Here is a 16,148-nt window from a genome sequence, read left to right on the forward strand (position 1 = left end):
GGCAGAGTGCCTAGGTTTGTTTCTGATTGGCTTAAAGTCCTATGGGCTGGTGTGACTGTTTTTCGATTGGGTAGCTACAGTCGGAACAGTATGTACTGAACTCTCCTTTCTCCCCTCTTTTGCCAAGTCTGTTCTTGAGAACATAGCTGTTCACTGGGGAGGAGTTCAACTTTAAGCACCTTTCACAGCCTAAAGCAAGAAACAGTATGCCTGTTTTAAACCATACACTATAGTATGCATAACGTATGCACAAATACAGTTAAATTATATTTTATGAGGTCAAAAACAGACAAAATAAACATTTCTCCTATTTCAACATTCATCCTCTCTGATCTCCCTCCTTGTCACTGTCAGATCGAGTCGCTCCCGCCGGAGCTCTTCCAGTGCAAGAAGCTGCGCACCCTGAACCTGGGCAACAACTGCCTGCATACTCTACCGTCGCGCTTCGGCGAGCTGACGGGCCTGACCCAGCTGGAGCTGCGGGGTAACCGTCTGGAGTGCCTGCCCGTGGAGCTGGGGGAGTGCAGGCAGTTGAAGAGGAGCGGCCTGGTGGTGGAGGAGGACCTGTTCAAGACGCTGCCCACAGAGGTCAAAGAACAGCTGTGGAGGGCCGACAAGGAGCTGGTCTGAGGAGAGAGTCCAGAGAGAGAGAGGGAGCCTAAGGAGAGGAGGAAAGCGGGAGAGAGGATTGGGCAGTGGAGGCTGATGTCACTTTCAATTGGAGGCCATTCTCAAATTGCTGGACACGCATCCAGAGAAGGATGGATGGATGGTTGGTTGGTTGGTTGTTGTCTTGGCTCTCCTGGCTGAATTAGTCTTTTTTAGGGTAACTGGTGGGACTGCCACAATTACAGTATAACCGTGTAACCGATGAAGACAGTCATAACCATTTAAAAAAAAAAAAAAAAAAACAGCTGGCTGAATAACCACAATGCAGCAGCATCAGCACACAGAAATAGAACAGTCTAGGAAAATCTAACCTTGGCAATTTGACTGGTAAACTTGTAGGTACACTTGCAATGGCTGCCTGATATTGTGATGCAATAATTTCCATGGTAATGTAGAATGTTCATTCAAATTATGTTAACTGATGTAGCTCATGCAATGTATTTTTTTGTAATGTCAGTTGAGTTGATTGAATCAAATCGCAGCACAAATTACTTCCTGCTTTGAAACTATGGGTACACTGTCAATAACCGCCACTCCACCCATTATGCCATAATTTACTTGAATTGGGATGCCTGTTCTATTCATTATATTTCTATAGCAGCACATGCAGTCTGGAGGAGAGGAGAAAATGTAAATCTACCAAAAAATTATACATTTTTTGCTATTCAAACATTTATTACGGTGACCGCGGTAATTGGGTTGGCCAATTACCGTTATCCAAAATTCCATGACCATCAAGTCCCTAGTCACAGGGTCACAAGATGTTCATTAACAGACTAACCAGATGGAGACCTCTCCTCGCCAACTTTGTCGTTCTTTTCCCCCTTTTTGTTAATGAAACGATGTGCAAAGTCGATCCTTGTCGAATGCTGATTAGGAGAGGATGAGAGACAGAAATGAAATGCTTGTGAGATTGAGGATTTTATTTTGTTGTTGTACGGTGTCATCTCAGTATGGATCAGGGGTGTCAAACTCATTTTGCTCTGGGGGCTGCATTTGGTCTTTAAGGTCAATCCTCCCGGACTGTCTAGCTTTAATTTCAGTGATTAATAGCGAGTTGGACACAGTTAAACTGTATGAATGTAAATCCATTATCATTTCTACACCGTTTCCATTTGGTTTTAGTCATTTTAAACTATATTGAGTATGTTTCCCCACCAAAAGGAAAACAATATTTATATATATTTTTTCTCAAACAACCGGCAGGCAGTATGTTTTGACACTTCTGGTATAGACAGTGACCACAGAAGGACAACATAAAAGAGTTGGTGTGGGAGTGGAATGTTCATGTAGCCTACAAAGCAATATATGTGTGTGCTCTGTTTTCCATCTTCACTTGGAAGTATACAGTCTAGAGGTCGACCGATTATGATTTTTCAACGCCGATACCAATACCGATTTATTGGAGGACCCAAAAAAGCCGATACCGATTAATCGGCCGATATAAAAAAAAAAAAATAATAATAATAATAATAATAAATTTTAAAAAATGGAAATGTATTTGTAATAATAACAATTACTACAACTACTGAATGAACACTTATTTTAACTTAATATAATACATCAATAAAATCAATTTAGCCTCAAATAAATAATGAAACATATTCAATTTGGTTTAAATAATGCAAAAACAAAGTGTTGGAGAAGAAAGTAAAAGTTCCTTGCTCAGAACATGAGAACATATGAAAGCTGGTGGTTCCTTTTAACATAAGTCTCTTCAATATTCCCAGGTAAGAAGTTTTAGGTTGTCGGAATTATAGGACTATTTCTCTCTACCATTTGTATTTCATATACCTTTGACTATTGGATGTTCTTATAGGCACTTTAGTATTGCCAGTGTAACAGTATAGCTTCCGTCCCTCTTCCGTCCCTCTCATCGACAACAGCCACCCTCGAAGCATCGTTACCCATCACTCCACAAAAGCCGCGGCCCTTGCAGAGCAAGGGGAACAACTACTCCAAGTCTCAGAGCGAGTGACGTCACCGATTTGAAATGCTATTAGCGCGCACCCCGCTAACTAGCTAGCCATTTCACACCGGTTACACCAGCCTAATCTCGGGAGTTGATAGGCTTGAAGTCATAAACAGCTCAATGCTTGAAGCATTGCGAAGAGCTGCTGGCAAAATGCACGAAAGTGCTGTTTGAATGAATGCTTACGAGCCTGCTGCTGCCTACCATTGCTCAGACTGCTATATCAAATCATAGACTTAATTATAACATAACACACAGAAATACGAGCCTTTGGTCATTAATATGGTCAAATCCGGAAACGATCATTTCGAAAACAAAACGTTTATTCTTTCAGTGAAATACGGAACCGTTCTGTATTTTATCTAACGGGTGGCATCCCTAAGTCTAAATATTGCTGTTACATTGTACAACCTTCTATGTTATGTCATAATTATGTACAATTCTGGCAAATTAATTACGGTCTTTGTTAGGAATAAATGGACTTCACACAGTTCAACGAGCCAGGCGGCCCAAACTGCTGCATATACCCTGACTGCTTGCACGGAACGCAAAAGAAGTGACACAATTTCCCTAATTATAAGAAATTCATGTTAGCAGGCAATGTTAACTAAATATGCAGGTTTAAAAATATATACTTGTGTATTGATTTTTAAAGAAAGGCATTGATATTTATGGTTAGGTTTGGTGCAACGACAGTGCTAAATCATCACCTGTTTGGCAAAGTAGGCTGTGATTCGATGAGAAATTAACAGGCACCGCATCGATTATATGCAACGCAGGACACGCTAGTTAACCTAGTAATATCATCAACCATGTGTAGTAAACTAGTGATTATGTGAAGATTGATTGTTTTTTATAAGTTTAATGCTAGCTAGCAACTTACCTTGGCTTCTTGCTGCCCTCACGTAACAGGTAGTCAGCCTGCCACGCAGGCTCCTCGTGGAGTGCAATGTAATGCAGGTGGTTAGAGCGTTGGACTAGTAACCGGAAGGTTGCAAAAACGAATCCCCGAGCTGACAAGGTAAAAATCTGTTGTTCTGCCCCTGAACAAGGCAGTTAACCCACCTAGGCCGTCATTGAAAATAAGAATGTGTTAACTGACTTGCCTAGTTAAATAAAGGTGTAAAAAAAAAATATTAAATACCGATTTCCGATTTGTTATGAAAACTTGAAATCGGCCCTAATTAATCGGCCATTCCGATTAATCGATCGACCTCTAATACAGTCCACGAGTCTGTTTATCCAAACGCCAGTGAGAGGACGCAGGATCTGACTGGTTAATGAACACTATGGCCGATGCAACCAAAGCAGGGCCCTGTTTTATTATGCACCAAATAGTGGGAAATGGACTGAAACTACCTGGACTTGTTCAAAAATAACACAAATTTTAGTTTTCTGCAAAACATTTATAAATGTTTGTTACCGTGTGCCCTAATGAAAACAACCCAGATATTTGCACTCCAAAACAGTGACCGTGGATACATCATTGGCTTATACAGAACACATTTGTGCGGTATATTCTGCATGAATATCGAAGAGATACTTTTTTATTGAATGGACTTGGAGTAGAGAACATTAGAGGTCAATTGCCACCAAAGGTGATTCCTTTAAGACCAGCCAGGCAACTCTTGTTACTAATATGGCCTTCCCTTTCTGGTACTGTAATGTATGTCCCACGCTGTGTCATTACAACCATCATGTTCATGATTTTGCTAAATATGCAGACAAATGTATAGCTTATAATGTTGTACATTTATGTTTCAAGACTTTACATGGTATTATTATTCTTACCAGCTGTTCCAAGTTATTTTAAAAGGAGAGGGAAGCCTCACTTTGGAGGAAAGTGAGAAGAATTCATATTTGTTGACAATTTTTTTTAAATGTAATAACTACATACATAACTGCCCTTTTTGCAAGGTTACCAATGGGTGTTTTGAGTCCAGCTCCGTTCTGAAAAGGCCTCAGTCTTGCATTTGTTAGTAAAGGCTAGAGCCCAGCTCTAAAAGGCTGGAGCAACGCTCAGAGTAAGAGTGCATCAGAGAAGAACACACAATCCCAGAGCAGAGGCTCGCTGGTCGAGACTTGGGTGGTTGAATACAGACCTACTTTAATGTTGAAGTATTATTCTCTGACATGTTCCAAACTTTTCGAAACATTTGAAAACAACTGCAAACAGCTACACCACAGGTTATTCCTTAAACGGGCTGTTATGATTGATGTGGTTGAGCTATCTTAACAAACTGTTTTGAGAGTACCATAGGACTATCTCAGGGCTTCACTGGAGAGCTCATTGATTCACAGCGGCACAGGTTTGAAGGGGTAAATATGGTAACAGTTAGCGCTGACTGAATCGGAGAAGAAAATGTGAGATTCTGATAATAGAACAGGATAATATATTTAAGAATATATTGTTGTATATAATTACTGTCATTCTTTAAAAGCCATATAGCGTCATAAAGAATCCCCCTCTTTGTGTAAGCCTCTTTCTGTTCAGCTGAGGTAGTGGTTACATGCTATTCTTCTGTATCACGTCTAACTCTATAAATGTATTGTTTTTACACTGAACTATTTGTATCTAACCAGATCTAATGCTCCAGCTTTTTATCCTTTTCCATAGCCCTCCCCAACAAATTAAAAATCTGTTTTTATCCTGACCTGTACTTGTACTGACCTTCAACACAGTGGGAACACTGTCACTTCCCTTAATCACAAGATTAGGCATTCCCCCCTAAAAAGCACAGAGAGATTTCAAACTTCTATTTCACAACCACCCTCCCCCTCCAGTATGTCGCCATGGAGGAAACAGGTGGAGGGTGAGGTCAGCAAAGTGTTTACAGAGCAGTGGAACTAGGAAGTGTGGTAACATTTTATTTGGATAGTCCATCTGTATATGTTCTACAGACTAAGTTACATTTCAGCTAACTATCTGCTAGCCCTAACCAATTGCATTATATTTTAGTCATTTAGCAGAGGCTCTTATCCAGATCTACATACAGGAGCAAATAGGGTTAAGTGCCTTACTCAAGGGCACATCAACAGATTTCTCACCTAGTCTGCTTGGGGATTCAAACCAGCGACTGGCCCAACGCTCTTAACTGCTAGGCTACCTGCCGCCCTAACCTTAACCCTTAACTTAGACCTAACCCTTATTCTATCCCGAACTGTAACCTTCGCAAGCAGTTGCTTATCAACAAAGTGTGACCGGAAGTGTGTGTGACCCACAGAAAATGCTTCCCCCGATCACGTCACTGTAGGAACGGTTTCTGTTCGGCTCAAGGTACATGTTGCATGGTCTAGGGTCAGATTGCAGTACCCTCATGAGCTTAGTCATTAGGGAGATTAAATAAGATCTGATCCTGTATCAGTGGTTGGAGACAACCTCTACTGTACATACCCACCCCCATCTGTATAGGACTGTGCCAGTATGTTCGGTACTGTAGGTAGTCATGCCATGGTCACAACAGTTGACCGCAAAGGTAGCAGGTAGCCAAGTGGTTAGATCTGGAGGCGAAAGAAACACACACCTATTTAGGCGAGGTGCTGGCCAGCGGAGTGGAACACTTAAATAAAGGCGAGGAGCTCAGATGCAAAAATATTTATGTCCAACGTTTCGACAGACAAGCTGTCTTCATCAGGGTATAATGTAACATCTGTATAGGATCTATATAGGACTGTGCCAGTATGTTAGGTACTGTAGGTAGTCATGCCATGGTCACAACAGTTGAACGCAAGGGTAGCAGGTAGCCAAGCGGTTTGAGCATTGGGCCAGTAACTGGAAGGTCACTGGTTTGAAGTCCTGAGCCGACAAGGTGAAAAATCTGTCTGTGCCCTTGAGCAAGGCACTTAACCCTAAAGTGCTACAGAGGCACCATATTACTATGGCTGACCCTGTAAAACAACACCTTTCACTGCACACATCCTATTTTTATTTTATCATCCCATCACTTATCTCCCATCAGCAATGTGACTGTTGTGAATGTTATTTTACATGTATGCATCCCAACATTCCTTTATTTAATGTGTTTTTTGCAGAGTTACTGAATGCTTGTTTTCATAAGCAACATTCAAGTTCTCAACGCTCGCAACGCTCGCCTTATTTCAACAGTCCTGTGCATCCAGTGTGGGTGGAGCGCCCTCCTGCGGGAGGTCTGAGTAACAGAGGAAAGTGTTCACTGTCATTTTCTCCATTTTTTTTTTTTGTAATGTAAAAAATAATGCTGTACGGTTGTGTGTATTACCATCAAAATATTAGAATTTTCTGACTCTTAATGGCCAGTCATTTAACCACATTGTGTATCATTTGGGTAGCATACCAAAACATAGTCTAAGCAGCATTGATGCTTCTCGTGATTATGTATTTTACCTGTTTTGGGGAATAGTTTCTAGGTTAACTCTTATTGCATATGCATAAATAGGCAAACTACCTACTTTTTAATAGGGGGTTCATGATACTACACGATATGGTTCATGATAGAGTTCAAAAGTTGGTCTAAAAAACACAGCCTATGGAAACAGTTCAGGGAGGCTTCTTATTACATATTGTACTTGGCTTAGTTGATAATAACATAGCCAAGTTATCACCTAACTAATGCCATCTTTATTCATTGTGTATTCATTCATCGTGTTATTTTTCCCTCTGTGATGTTATGAAGGGTCGTAAGTAAGCATTTCACTGTTAGTCTACACCTGTTTACGAAGCATGTGACAAATACAATTTAGTTTTGTGATATCTCCGTAGCATTAACAAATGACACGGACATGGCATGCTCTCTCAATATTGGGTAGGGCTACGGAAATGCACATTGTCTGTAAAAAAATGCTTTTTATTTCTTATAAGCCATACTTTGGGTGGTCAACAGGACAATGATACATATTTCTGTCAGCCAACTGAATGAGATCAGTTGGTACAAGCCTGTATCTTTTTCTTTCTTTGATGTTTTGCTGGCTGGCATTGTAAGGGCCCTGATGTGTGCTGGCTTTAGTTCCTGTCAGGTTTTGGTTCCTTTCCATCTGCTTGGACAGTCTGGTCAACATCTCAACCCACACATTTTATGTCATGTTCATATACTGTACGCCACCCACATTGGGCGGCACTATAATGTTGCTCTTGTTTCATTTAAGTGTAAAAACATAACATGGACCTGTCAAAGGTTAATGGGCAAATGACAATCTGTATCTCTTCTACATCAGTGTTGCCCATGTAATGATAGGTTTTCACGTCGTTGCCAAAATGAGTGAACACTGGCTTTCTTAGTGGAGAAATGATGAATGCCCCAGACTCTTGTAACAATGGAATATTTGAGCCTTGACAACACCACAACAGTTGTTTTACTGTGCCTATTTGTTTTTTACCATTCTGATATAAATGATAAAGTAAAACACTTATCACTGTCTCCATCTATTCATTTCCATTAATGACTTGCCTACTGATATCGATCCCCAATTCAAAACAATTGTCAATGGAGAATCTCCATTCAAAGTACCCTTTTAGTCCAGAACTATAGGCCTAATCTGGGAAACCAGCCTTTAAAATCTCAGCAACAGCCAATGTACAACAGTCTTATTAAAGAATGCCCACTATCCAGTTCAAGCGTTTGGATGGGATGGCGTTTGGGGATGAATTGCAGATACAGGTAGGCCTAGGTCCTGAGCAGCAGCATCGAAATGGTTAAAAATCCTGTTACATTTTAATCGAGTTAGACGTCTACATCACGTGGTACTTCTAAGCAGTTTAGACCAGGAGAACCCGGTTAAATTGGATACGGAGCTTAATTTGGAGTTTTCAGCATGGACTTTCTAACAGATCAAGATGCGAAAAAGGTCAGCCTAAAATGTAGACCTAAGCGTATATATTTATAATTATTTTGTATTGTATTTACTGTCAAGCCTGCGTAGTAATGGCTCTCATAGCGATGGCTGTCGTCACTTATATAATTTCAGTAAATCCGTTACTTATCCTGTAGGCTGCACAGATATGAGAAGCATTTAATTTATAGGCTACATTTTTGTCCATACAGTGAAAATGCAACTTGCATGCCCGTGATTCAAGTGATTTACTACGTAGCAGATGCGGCCTACTCACTGAATTCATTGTAGACCATCAGCGACCCTTACATAACTTCAGCTGCTGCCAAGACCTCGGCTACAATTCTAATTAAAAAACGAAACTAACTTGTGAAAATCCAAATAATGTATTTCTATAGGACTCTAGTGTGCATATACTGTGGTGGTGAATACTTTCTGGACCTTTTCAACAGTACCAGGAGGACGGGTACCTGATCCTGGATGGGCTCCTCAGCCCGGCGGAGTGTGATGAGCTCCGGCTGAGGATGGGAGAGATCGTGGACCGGATGGACGTTCCAGAACATTGTCGGATCCAGTTCTCCACCAATCACGACGAGCAGTTGAAAACACAGGTTAACATCCCACTGGGCAAAACTGGTTGATTCAACGTTACTTCCACGTTATTTCAAGAAAAACATTAAATGTGTTGACATTGAATCAACTTGGAAAACTGATTTCGATTTGCAAAAAGTAATCAACATAAGGGGCATTTTTTCTCACCCAACTGACATCTGTGCCTGGTGGGATTGCACAGGAATTGATTATGTCTGCTGTAGCCTACATTGAGTGAACAGGTTTGCTTTCTGCACCATTTGACCCAACCATGTGTCTTCTCCATGTCTACCTATTAAAATTATAAAGATGCAGGTAAGGTTCTTTATTCCCTCCTATGCATTTCCTCCCTCTAGAATTGTCTTTATAGTAATTCCTTTGCCAACGCTCATGTGTGACCCTGGCTGTCACCTGTGTTACATTATCGCACTCCACACTGCCCTTCCCCACCTGGACAAAATGAACACCTATGTGAGAATGCTGTTCATTGACTTAAGCGTTCAACAACACATTTGCCACGCTGATCCTCAACACGGGGCCCCCTCAGGGGTGCGTGCATAGTCCCCTCCTGTACTCCATGTTCACCCACGACTGCATGGCCAAGCACGACTCCAACATCATCAAGTTTGCTGACGACACAACAGTGCCTGATCACCGACAACGATGAGACAGCCTATAGGGAGAGATAGGTCAGAGATCTGGCAGTGTGGTACCAGGACAACAACCTTTCCCTCAACGTGAGCAAGACAAAGGAGCTGATCGTGGACTACAGGAAAAGGAGGGCCGAATACACATCGGCGGTGCTGCAGTAGAGTGGGTTGAGAGTTTCAAATTCCTTGGTGTCCACATCACCAAGAAACTATCATGGTCCAAACACACCAAGACAGTTGTGAAGAGGGCACGACAACACATTTTCCCCCTCAGGAGACTGAAAAGATTTGGCATGGGTCCCCAGATCCTTCAAAAGGTTCTACAGCTGCACCATCGAGGATCCTGATTGGTTGCATCACCGCCTGGTATACCAACTGCTCGGCAGCCGACCGACCGTCAGGCACTACAGAGGGTAGTGCGTACGGCCCAGTACATCATTGGGGCCATGCTTCCTGCCATCCAGGACCTATATACTAGGCGGTGTCAGAGGAAAGGCCAAAAAAATGTCAAAGACTCCAGTCACCGTAGTCATAGACTGTTCTCTCTCTCTGCTACCGCACGGCAAGTGATACCGGAGCGCCAAGTCTAGGTCCAAAAGGCTCCTTAACAGTTTCTACCCCCAAGCCATAAGACTGCTGAACAATTAATCAAAAGGCCACCTGGACTGTTTACATTGACACCCTCCCCCTTTGTTTTTACACTGCTGCTACTCGCTGTTTTATCTATGCATAGTCACTTTACCCCTACCTACATGTACAAATGACCTCGACTAACCTGTACCCCCACACATTGACTCGGTACCCCCTGTATATAGCCTCGTTATTTTGTTACTTTTTATTTCATTGTTTACTTTAGTTTATTTAGTAAATATTATTTAGTAAATCTTGAACTGCATTGTTGGTTAAAGGCTTGTAAGTAAGCATTTCACGGTAAGGTGAAGGTAAGGTAAACCTGTTGTATTCGCCACAAAAAAAATGTGATTTGATCTTACAGCTGGAATACCTTATCCTTATCTATCTGCAGGGAAACGCTGACTACTTCATCACCAGTGGAGATAAGATCCGCTTCTTCTTTGAGAAAGGAGTTTTTGATGATAAAGGTGAGGCCTTATTATGAGTCAAGGTTAATCTCTCAACTCACTGAAATGTGATGCAATATAGAATGTGTTGGATTTATTTGACATTGATTGACAGCTAAGTGTCACTTGCTTTATAGGAGATTTCACTGTGCCAAAAGAACGATCTCTCAACAAAATTGGACATGGTGAGTTTCAAATCTTTGATTAGATGTTGTGCTTATCTTTCAAAAGTTTTGATAACATTTTTTGCCAAGACTATCAGATAGATCTAGTATCCAGTAATCTACAGTATTCATGATCCTATTTCATCTCCAATAGCACTCCATGCCTATGAGCCTTTATACAAAACTGCCACTCATTCACCCAAGATTCAGGTGAGAATTCCTTAAGCAGCTAGTCAGTAAAGGACACAACAGAAACTGTTAGTTAGACTAACACTGAATAATACAGACTTATCTCTTATCTGTATTTTTTTTAAACTGGACTGTCGGTTAGGGGCTCGTAAGTAAGCATTTCACTGTAAGGTCTACACCTGTTGTATTCGGCGCATGTGACTTATAAAATTTGATTTGATTTGACTGCTCTGTTTGTCTCCCAGGGTATAGCCAAGAAGCTTGGTCTGAAGAGTCCTGTGATTTTGCAAAGCATGTACATTTTCAAGGTAGAGTGCACACCAGCTTTTTACCTTTCACTAGTCTGACTTTCTCTTTAGAAAGTGTGGTAACTGGTTCTGACATTACTCCGTTGTGTTTTTCAGCAACCAGGGATCGGTGGAGAAGGTAAGAATCGTGGAGGAGAAGAAAAGAAAACAACTGTTTACGAATACTGTAGAGTTTCTGTGTCTGTGATTTTGTGTGTGTGTGTATTTTGAACCCCATATGGCACTTTGCCTGCCTGTTTGTCAGTGATGCCCCACCAAGATGCTACATTCCTCCACACGGAGCCCCTGGGCAGGGTGATGGGCGTGTGGATCGCCCTGGAGGATGCCACCCTGGACAATGGCTGCTTGTGGTTCATCCCCGGCTCACACAACAGTAAGGCACTAATGATTCATTAGTCATTGGTGCCAAGACCCGGGACTGGTTATTTATCTCAGCTCCTCCTTTGAGATTTCAAAACAAGTTCAAGTAAATTGAGAACCACTGCCTTCATCAGTCTCAACCAGGTTTTGAATAACAGGGGTGCCCCCCTAAGGAGTTAGCATGTAATTCAAACCATGATCTCCCCCTTCCCTCTAGATGGTATCACCCGACGTATGGTTCGGACCCCTGAAGGCACCTATCCCCTGACAGACTTTGTTGGGAGAGAGGCAACCTATAACGATAAGCTGTTCATACCTGCACCTGTCAAAAAAGGTATGTTGCTCATTTCTACTGCTGACTGTCAACTGGCCTGTAATGGTGGGTCACATAATATTTACATCAAATAAACCAAAGTGTGCCCCGCTCTTGACATCAGGGACACTGACCTCAAAAGGGTTGGTTAATAACTGCAAAACAGACCTCAGTTTGTAGTGTCTGCACTGTTGTCTTTTCCACTGTGTTAGAGGGAGCAGGGTGGAGTGGGGGTCAAAGGGTACTGAGTGGTACAGACTGAAGCACACAGCCAGTTAACACTTCATTGACCTTTGAGTCTTTAGTAACCGTTAAAGCTGAGTTACAATCAGAAAGTATCAACATGCACAGTTGACTTGAAAACTGGTCTGTCAGGTTCATGACTGTTCCGTAGAGAAACATTGATAGACAGTTACTTACTAACCTGCTATCTATTTTGTCTCTGCTCAGGTGGGGTGGTGTTGATTGATGGAGAAGTTGTCCATAAAAGTGAGCAGAACGCGTCAGAAAAATCGCGACATGTCTACACTTTCCACATCATGGAGTCTCAGAAGACAAAATGGAGCCCTGAGAACTGGTGAGTGTATGACAATGTTCTCTTCCTATGAAGTCAAACACGCATAATCCAGGAAAATATGTAATAGAGTATGTCCTGCATAGTCAATGCTCAATTATGAACTGGGTGGTTCGAACCCTGAATTTCTTATTGGCTGACAGCCGTGGTATATCAGCCCATATACAGTGCATTCGGAAAGTATTCAGACCCCTTGACTTTTTCCACATTTTGCTACGTTACAGCCTTATTCTAAAATTGATGAAATCGTTTTTTCCCCCTCATCAATTTACACACACTACCACATAATGATACATCAAAAACAGGTTTTTGCAAGTGTATTAAAAATAAACTTAAATATTACATTTACATAAGTATTCAGACCCTTTACTCAGTACTTTGTTGAAGCACCTTTGACAGCGATTACAGCCTCGAGTCTTCTTGGGTAAGATGCTACAAGCTTGGTACACCAGTATTTGGGGAGTTTCTCCCATTCTTCTCTGCAGATCCTCTCAAGCTCTGTCAGGTTGGATGGGTAGTGTCGCTGCACAGCTATTTTTAGGTCTCTCCAGATATGTTCGATCAGGTTCAAGTCCGGGCTCTGGATGGGCCACTCAAGGACATTCAGAGACTTGTCCCGAAGCCACTCTTGCGTTGTCTGGGCTGTGTGCTTTGGGCTGTTGTCCTGTTGGAAGGTGAACCATCGCCCCAGTCTGAGGTCCTGAGTGCTCTGGAGCAGGTTTTCATCAAGGATCTCTCTGTACTTTGTTCCAGTCATCTTTCCCTTGATCCTGAGTCTCCCAGTCCCTGCCGCTGAAAAACATCCCCACAGCATGATGCTGCCACCACCATGCTTCACCTTAGGGATGGTGCCAGGTTTCTTCCAGATGTGATGCTTGGCATTCAGGCCAAATAGTTCAATCTTGGTTTCATCAGACCAGATAATCTTGTTTCTAATGGTCTGAGAGTCCTTTAGGTGCCTTTTGGCAATCTCCAAGCAGGCTGTCATGTGCCTTTTACTGTGGAGTGGCTTACGTCTGACCACTCTACCATAAAGGCCTGATTGGTGGAGTGCTGCAGAGATGTTGTCCTTCTGGAAGGTTCTCCCATCTCCACAGAGGAACTCTGGAGCTCTGTCAGAGTGACCATCGGGTTCTTAGACACCTCCCTGACCAAGGCCATTTCTCCCGATTGCTCAGTTTGACCAGGTGGCCAGCTCTAGGAAGAGTCTTGGTGGTTCCAAACTTCTTCCATTGAAGAATAATGGAGGCCACTGTGTTCTTGGGGACCTTCAATGCTGCAGACATTGTTTGGTCCCCTTCCCCAGATCTGTGCCTCGACACAATCCTGTCTCGGAGCTCTACTGAGAATTCCTTCGACCTCATGGCTTGGTTTTTGCTCTGACACTCCCTGTCAACTGTGGGACCTTATATAGACAGGTGTGTGCCTTTCCAAATCATGTCCAATCAATTGAATTTACCACATGTGGACTCCAATCAAGTTGTAGAAATATCTCAAGGATGATATATATATATATATATATATATATATATATATATATATATATATATATATTCCATTTTAGAATAAGGCTGTAATGTGGAAAAAGTGAAGGGGTCTGAATACTTTCCAAATGCACTGTATACCACGGGTAGGACAAAGCATTTATTTTTACTGCTCTAATTACGTTGGTAACCAGTTTATAATAGCAATAAGGCACCTCGGGGGTTTGTGGTATATGGCCAATATGGCCAGGCACTCCGCGTTGCATCGTACATAAGAACAGCCCTTAGCCGGGGTATATTGGCCATAGACCACACACCCTCGGGCCTTATTGCTTAATTATAAACTGGGTGCTTTGAGCCCTGAATTCTGAAGGCTATGGTATATCAGAACATATACCACGGGTAGGACAAAATATTTAGTTTTACTGCTCTAATTACATTGGTAACCAGTTTATAATAGCAATAAGGCTCCTCTGGGGTTTGTGATATGGCCAATATACCACGGCTAAGGGCTGTGTCCAGGCACTCCGCGTTGCGTGTAAGAACAGCCCTTAGCCGTGGTATATTGGCCATATACCACACCACCTCGGACCTTATTGCTTAAATATACACCTTGTTATTGGTTAGTGACAGTGTTCCAAATGGATCTTCGTCAGGTCTTTCACAGAATAGCACACATCTGAGGCATTGGCGTCACGCTGTACACTTCTGATACATTGAAATAAATACAGTAAGCGATTCGGGGGGATATAAGAAGGTGTTGAGATAAAGGTGTTCCTCACTCTTTTTTGACAGGTTACAGCCCACAGAGGAGCTTCCTTTCCCTGCCCTGTACACCAAGTAATCCTGGTTCCCTCTGTCTGCCACTACACTGAATGGATGGACAGAGGCAGACACCTTCACTTGTCCATAGAGAAGATTAAATAAACAAATTATCCCCTCCAGATTAAATGTTTTTGACGTTCTCTTTTCTGGTATTATAAACTTTTCTACTACTTGACAGCATCGTTTTTTCAGCATCACATCGTTTTCTCAGCCTCACTCCTGAAAAAAAACTAAAACATTCTTGACTAGGGCCGGGATTCAATCTGATCGCGCATTGCGGCTTTTAAAAGGAGATTTACGATCGAGAAGACATGCAGTGTTTACCGTGAATCGAACAACAATGGCTTAAAATATGCAACGCCTATAACCTGCAATCGGATTGATCCTGGCTTAACGCCATGATAAAGTGACCAGCAGAGCCCAGGTTGCCAGTGGTAGAGGGTCAGAAAGGGGCTGTTGAAATGTGGTCATGGTTTAGTCAACCTAAATATGGTTACATTTGGACCCAGTGATATAAAGACACCTCTGTTATTTCCCAGGTGTGTGCGCTTCAGGACATTGGTCAGAAGATTTGCAATCAGGCTTCTACAATAAAATGAGTGGGCATCTAGGGTTGTTTACACAGGCAGCCCAATTCAATTTTTTTTCACTAATTGGTCTTTTGACCAATCAGATCAGCTCTGAAAAAAAGCCTATGTGAAAAGATCTGATTGGTCAAAAGACCAATTTGTGGAAAAAATATTGGGCTGCTTAAACACAGCCGTAGTGGGACACTGTCGTGAGCAATGAATCAACATGGCAATGTTTACACAGACAGACAATTCTAATCTTTTTACCGATCACATCAGATCTTTCAGAGCTGATCTGATTGGTCAAAAGACCAATTAGTGAAAACAATTATCAGAATTGGGCTGCCTGTGTGTGTGCACGTGCTTCAGGGTATTAGTCAGAAGACATGTAATTAGGCTTTATAAGATGAGTGGACATTTAGTAGTAGCACACTGAAGTGAGCAATGAACCAATGTGTTTGTGTGTAGAACAGTTAATTCAAATCACATTCCGATTCCCTTAAGTATCCAACATATCTTCTATCTGATCAGAAACACAGTTTGCCTTATCAAGGTATGTCTTCCTGATAGATCAATGTGAGACATTATGCCTACAA

The 16,148-nt window shown here is 42.0% G+C and overlaps 2 protein-coding genes across 3 annotated transcripts in view; both read left to right on the top strand.

The window, feature by feature from the left end:
* The window catches only part of LOC120026424 (volume-regulated anion channel subunit LRRC8A-like), a 32,715-nt gene extending 24,689 nt beyond the window's left edge, over window positions 1–8,026 (top strand). Inside the window, exons 3-4 of one of the 2 annotated variants that reach the window (XR_005473087.1) lie at window positions 355–772; window positions 6,674–8,026. Coding sequence is in view for 1 of the 2 variants with exons in the window: in XM_038971282.1 (XP_038827210.1) it covers window positions 355–630 (276 nt within the window). In the remaining variant the exon portion in view is untranslated. Of the gene's footprint in view, window positions 1–354; window positions 938–6,673 lie in introns of those variants that run through there. The other variant, XM_038971282.1, reaches the window with a different exon arrangement.
* Window positions 8,027–8,328: 302 nt separating this feature from the next.
* phyhd1 (phytanoyl-CoA dioxygenase domain containing 1) lies at window positions 8,329–15,104 on the top strand. Its single transcript, XM_038970764.1, has 11 exons — window positions 8,329–8,461; window positions 8,899–9,057; window positions 10,712–10,787; window positions 10,904–10,951; window positions 11,085–11,140; window positions 11,365–11,427; window positions 11,524–11,545; window positions 11,672–11,800; window positions 12,005–12,121; window positions 12,551–12,677; window positions 14,954–15,104. The coding sequence occupies exons 1-11, from the start codon at window positions 8,429–8,431 to the stop codon at window positions 15,000–15,002; spliced, it is 879 nt and encodes a 292-aa protein (XP_038826692.1). The 5' UTR covers window positions 8,329–8,428; the 3' UTR covers window positions 15,003–15,104.
* Window positions 15,105–16,148: the final 1,044 nt, after the last annotated feature.

Source organism: Salvelinus namaycush, chromosome 31 (assembly GCF_016432855.1).
Source record: "Salvelinus namaycush isolate Seneca chromosome 31, SaNama_1.0, whole genome shotgun sequence".
In the NCBI taxonomy this organism is placed as follows: domain Eukaryota; kingdom Metazoa; phylum Chordata; class Actinopteri; order Salmoniformes; family Salmonidae; genus Salvelinus; species Salvelinus namaycush.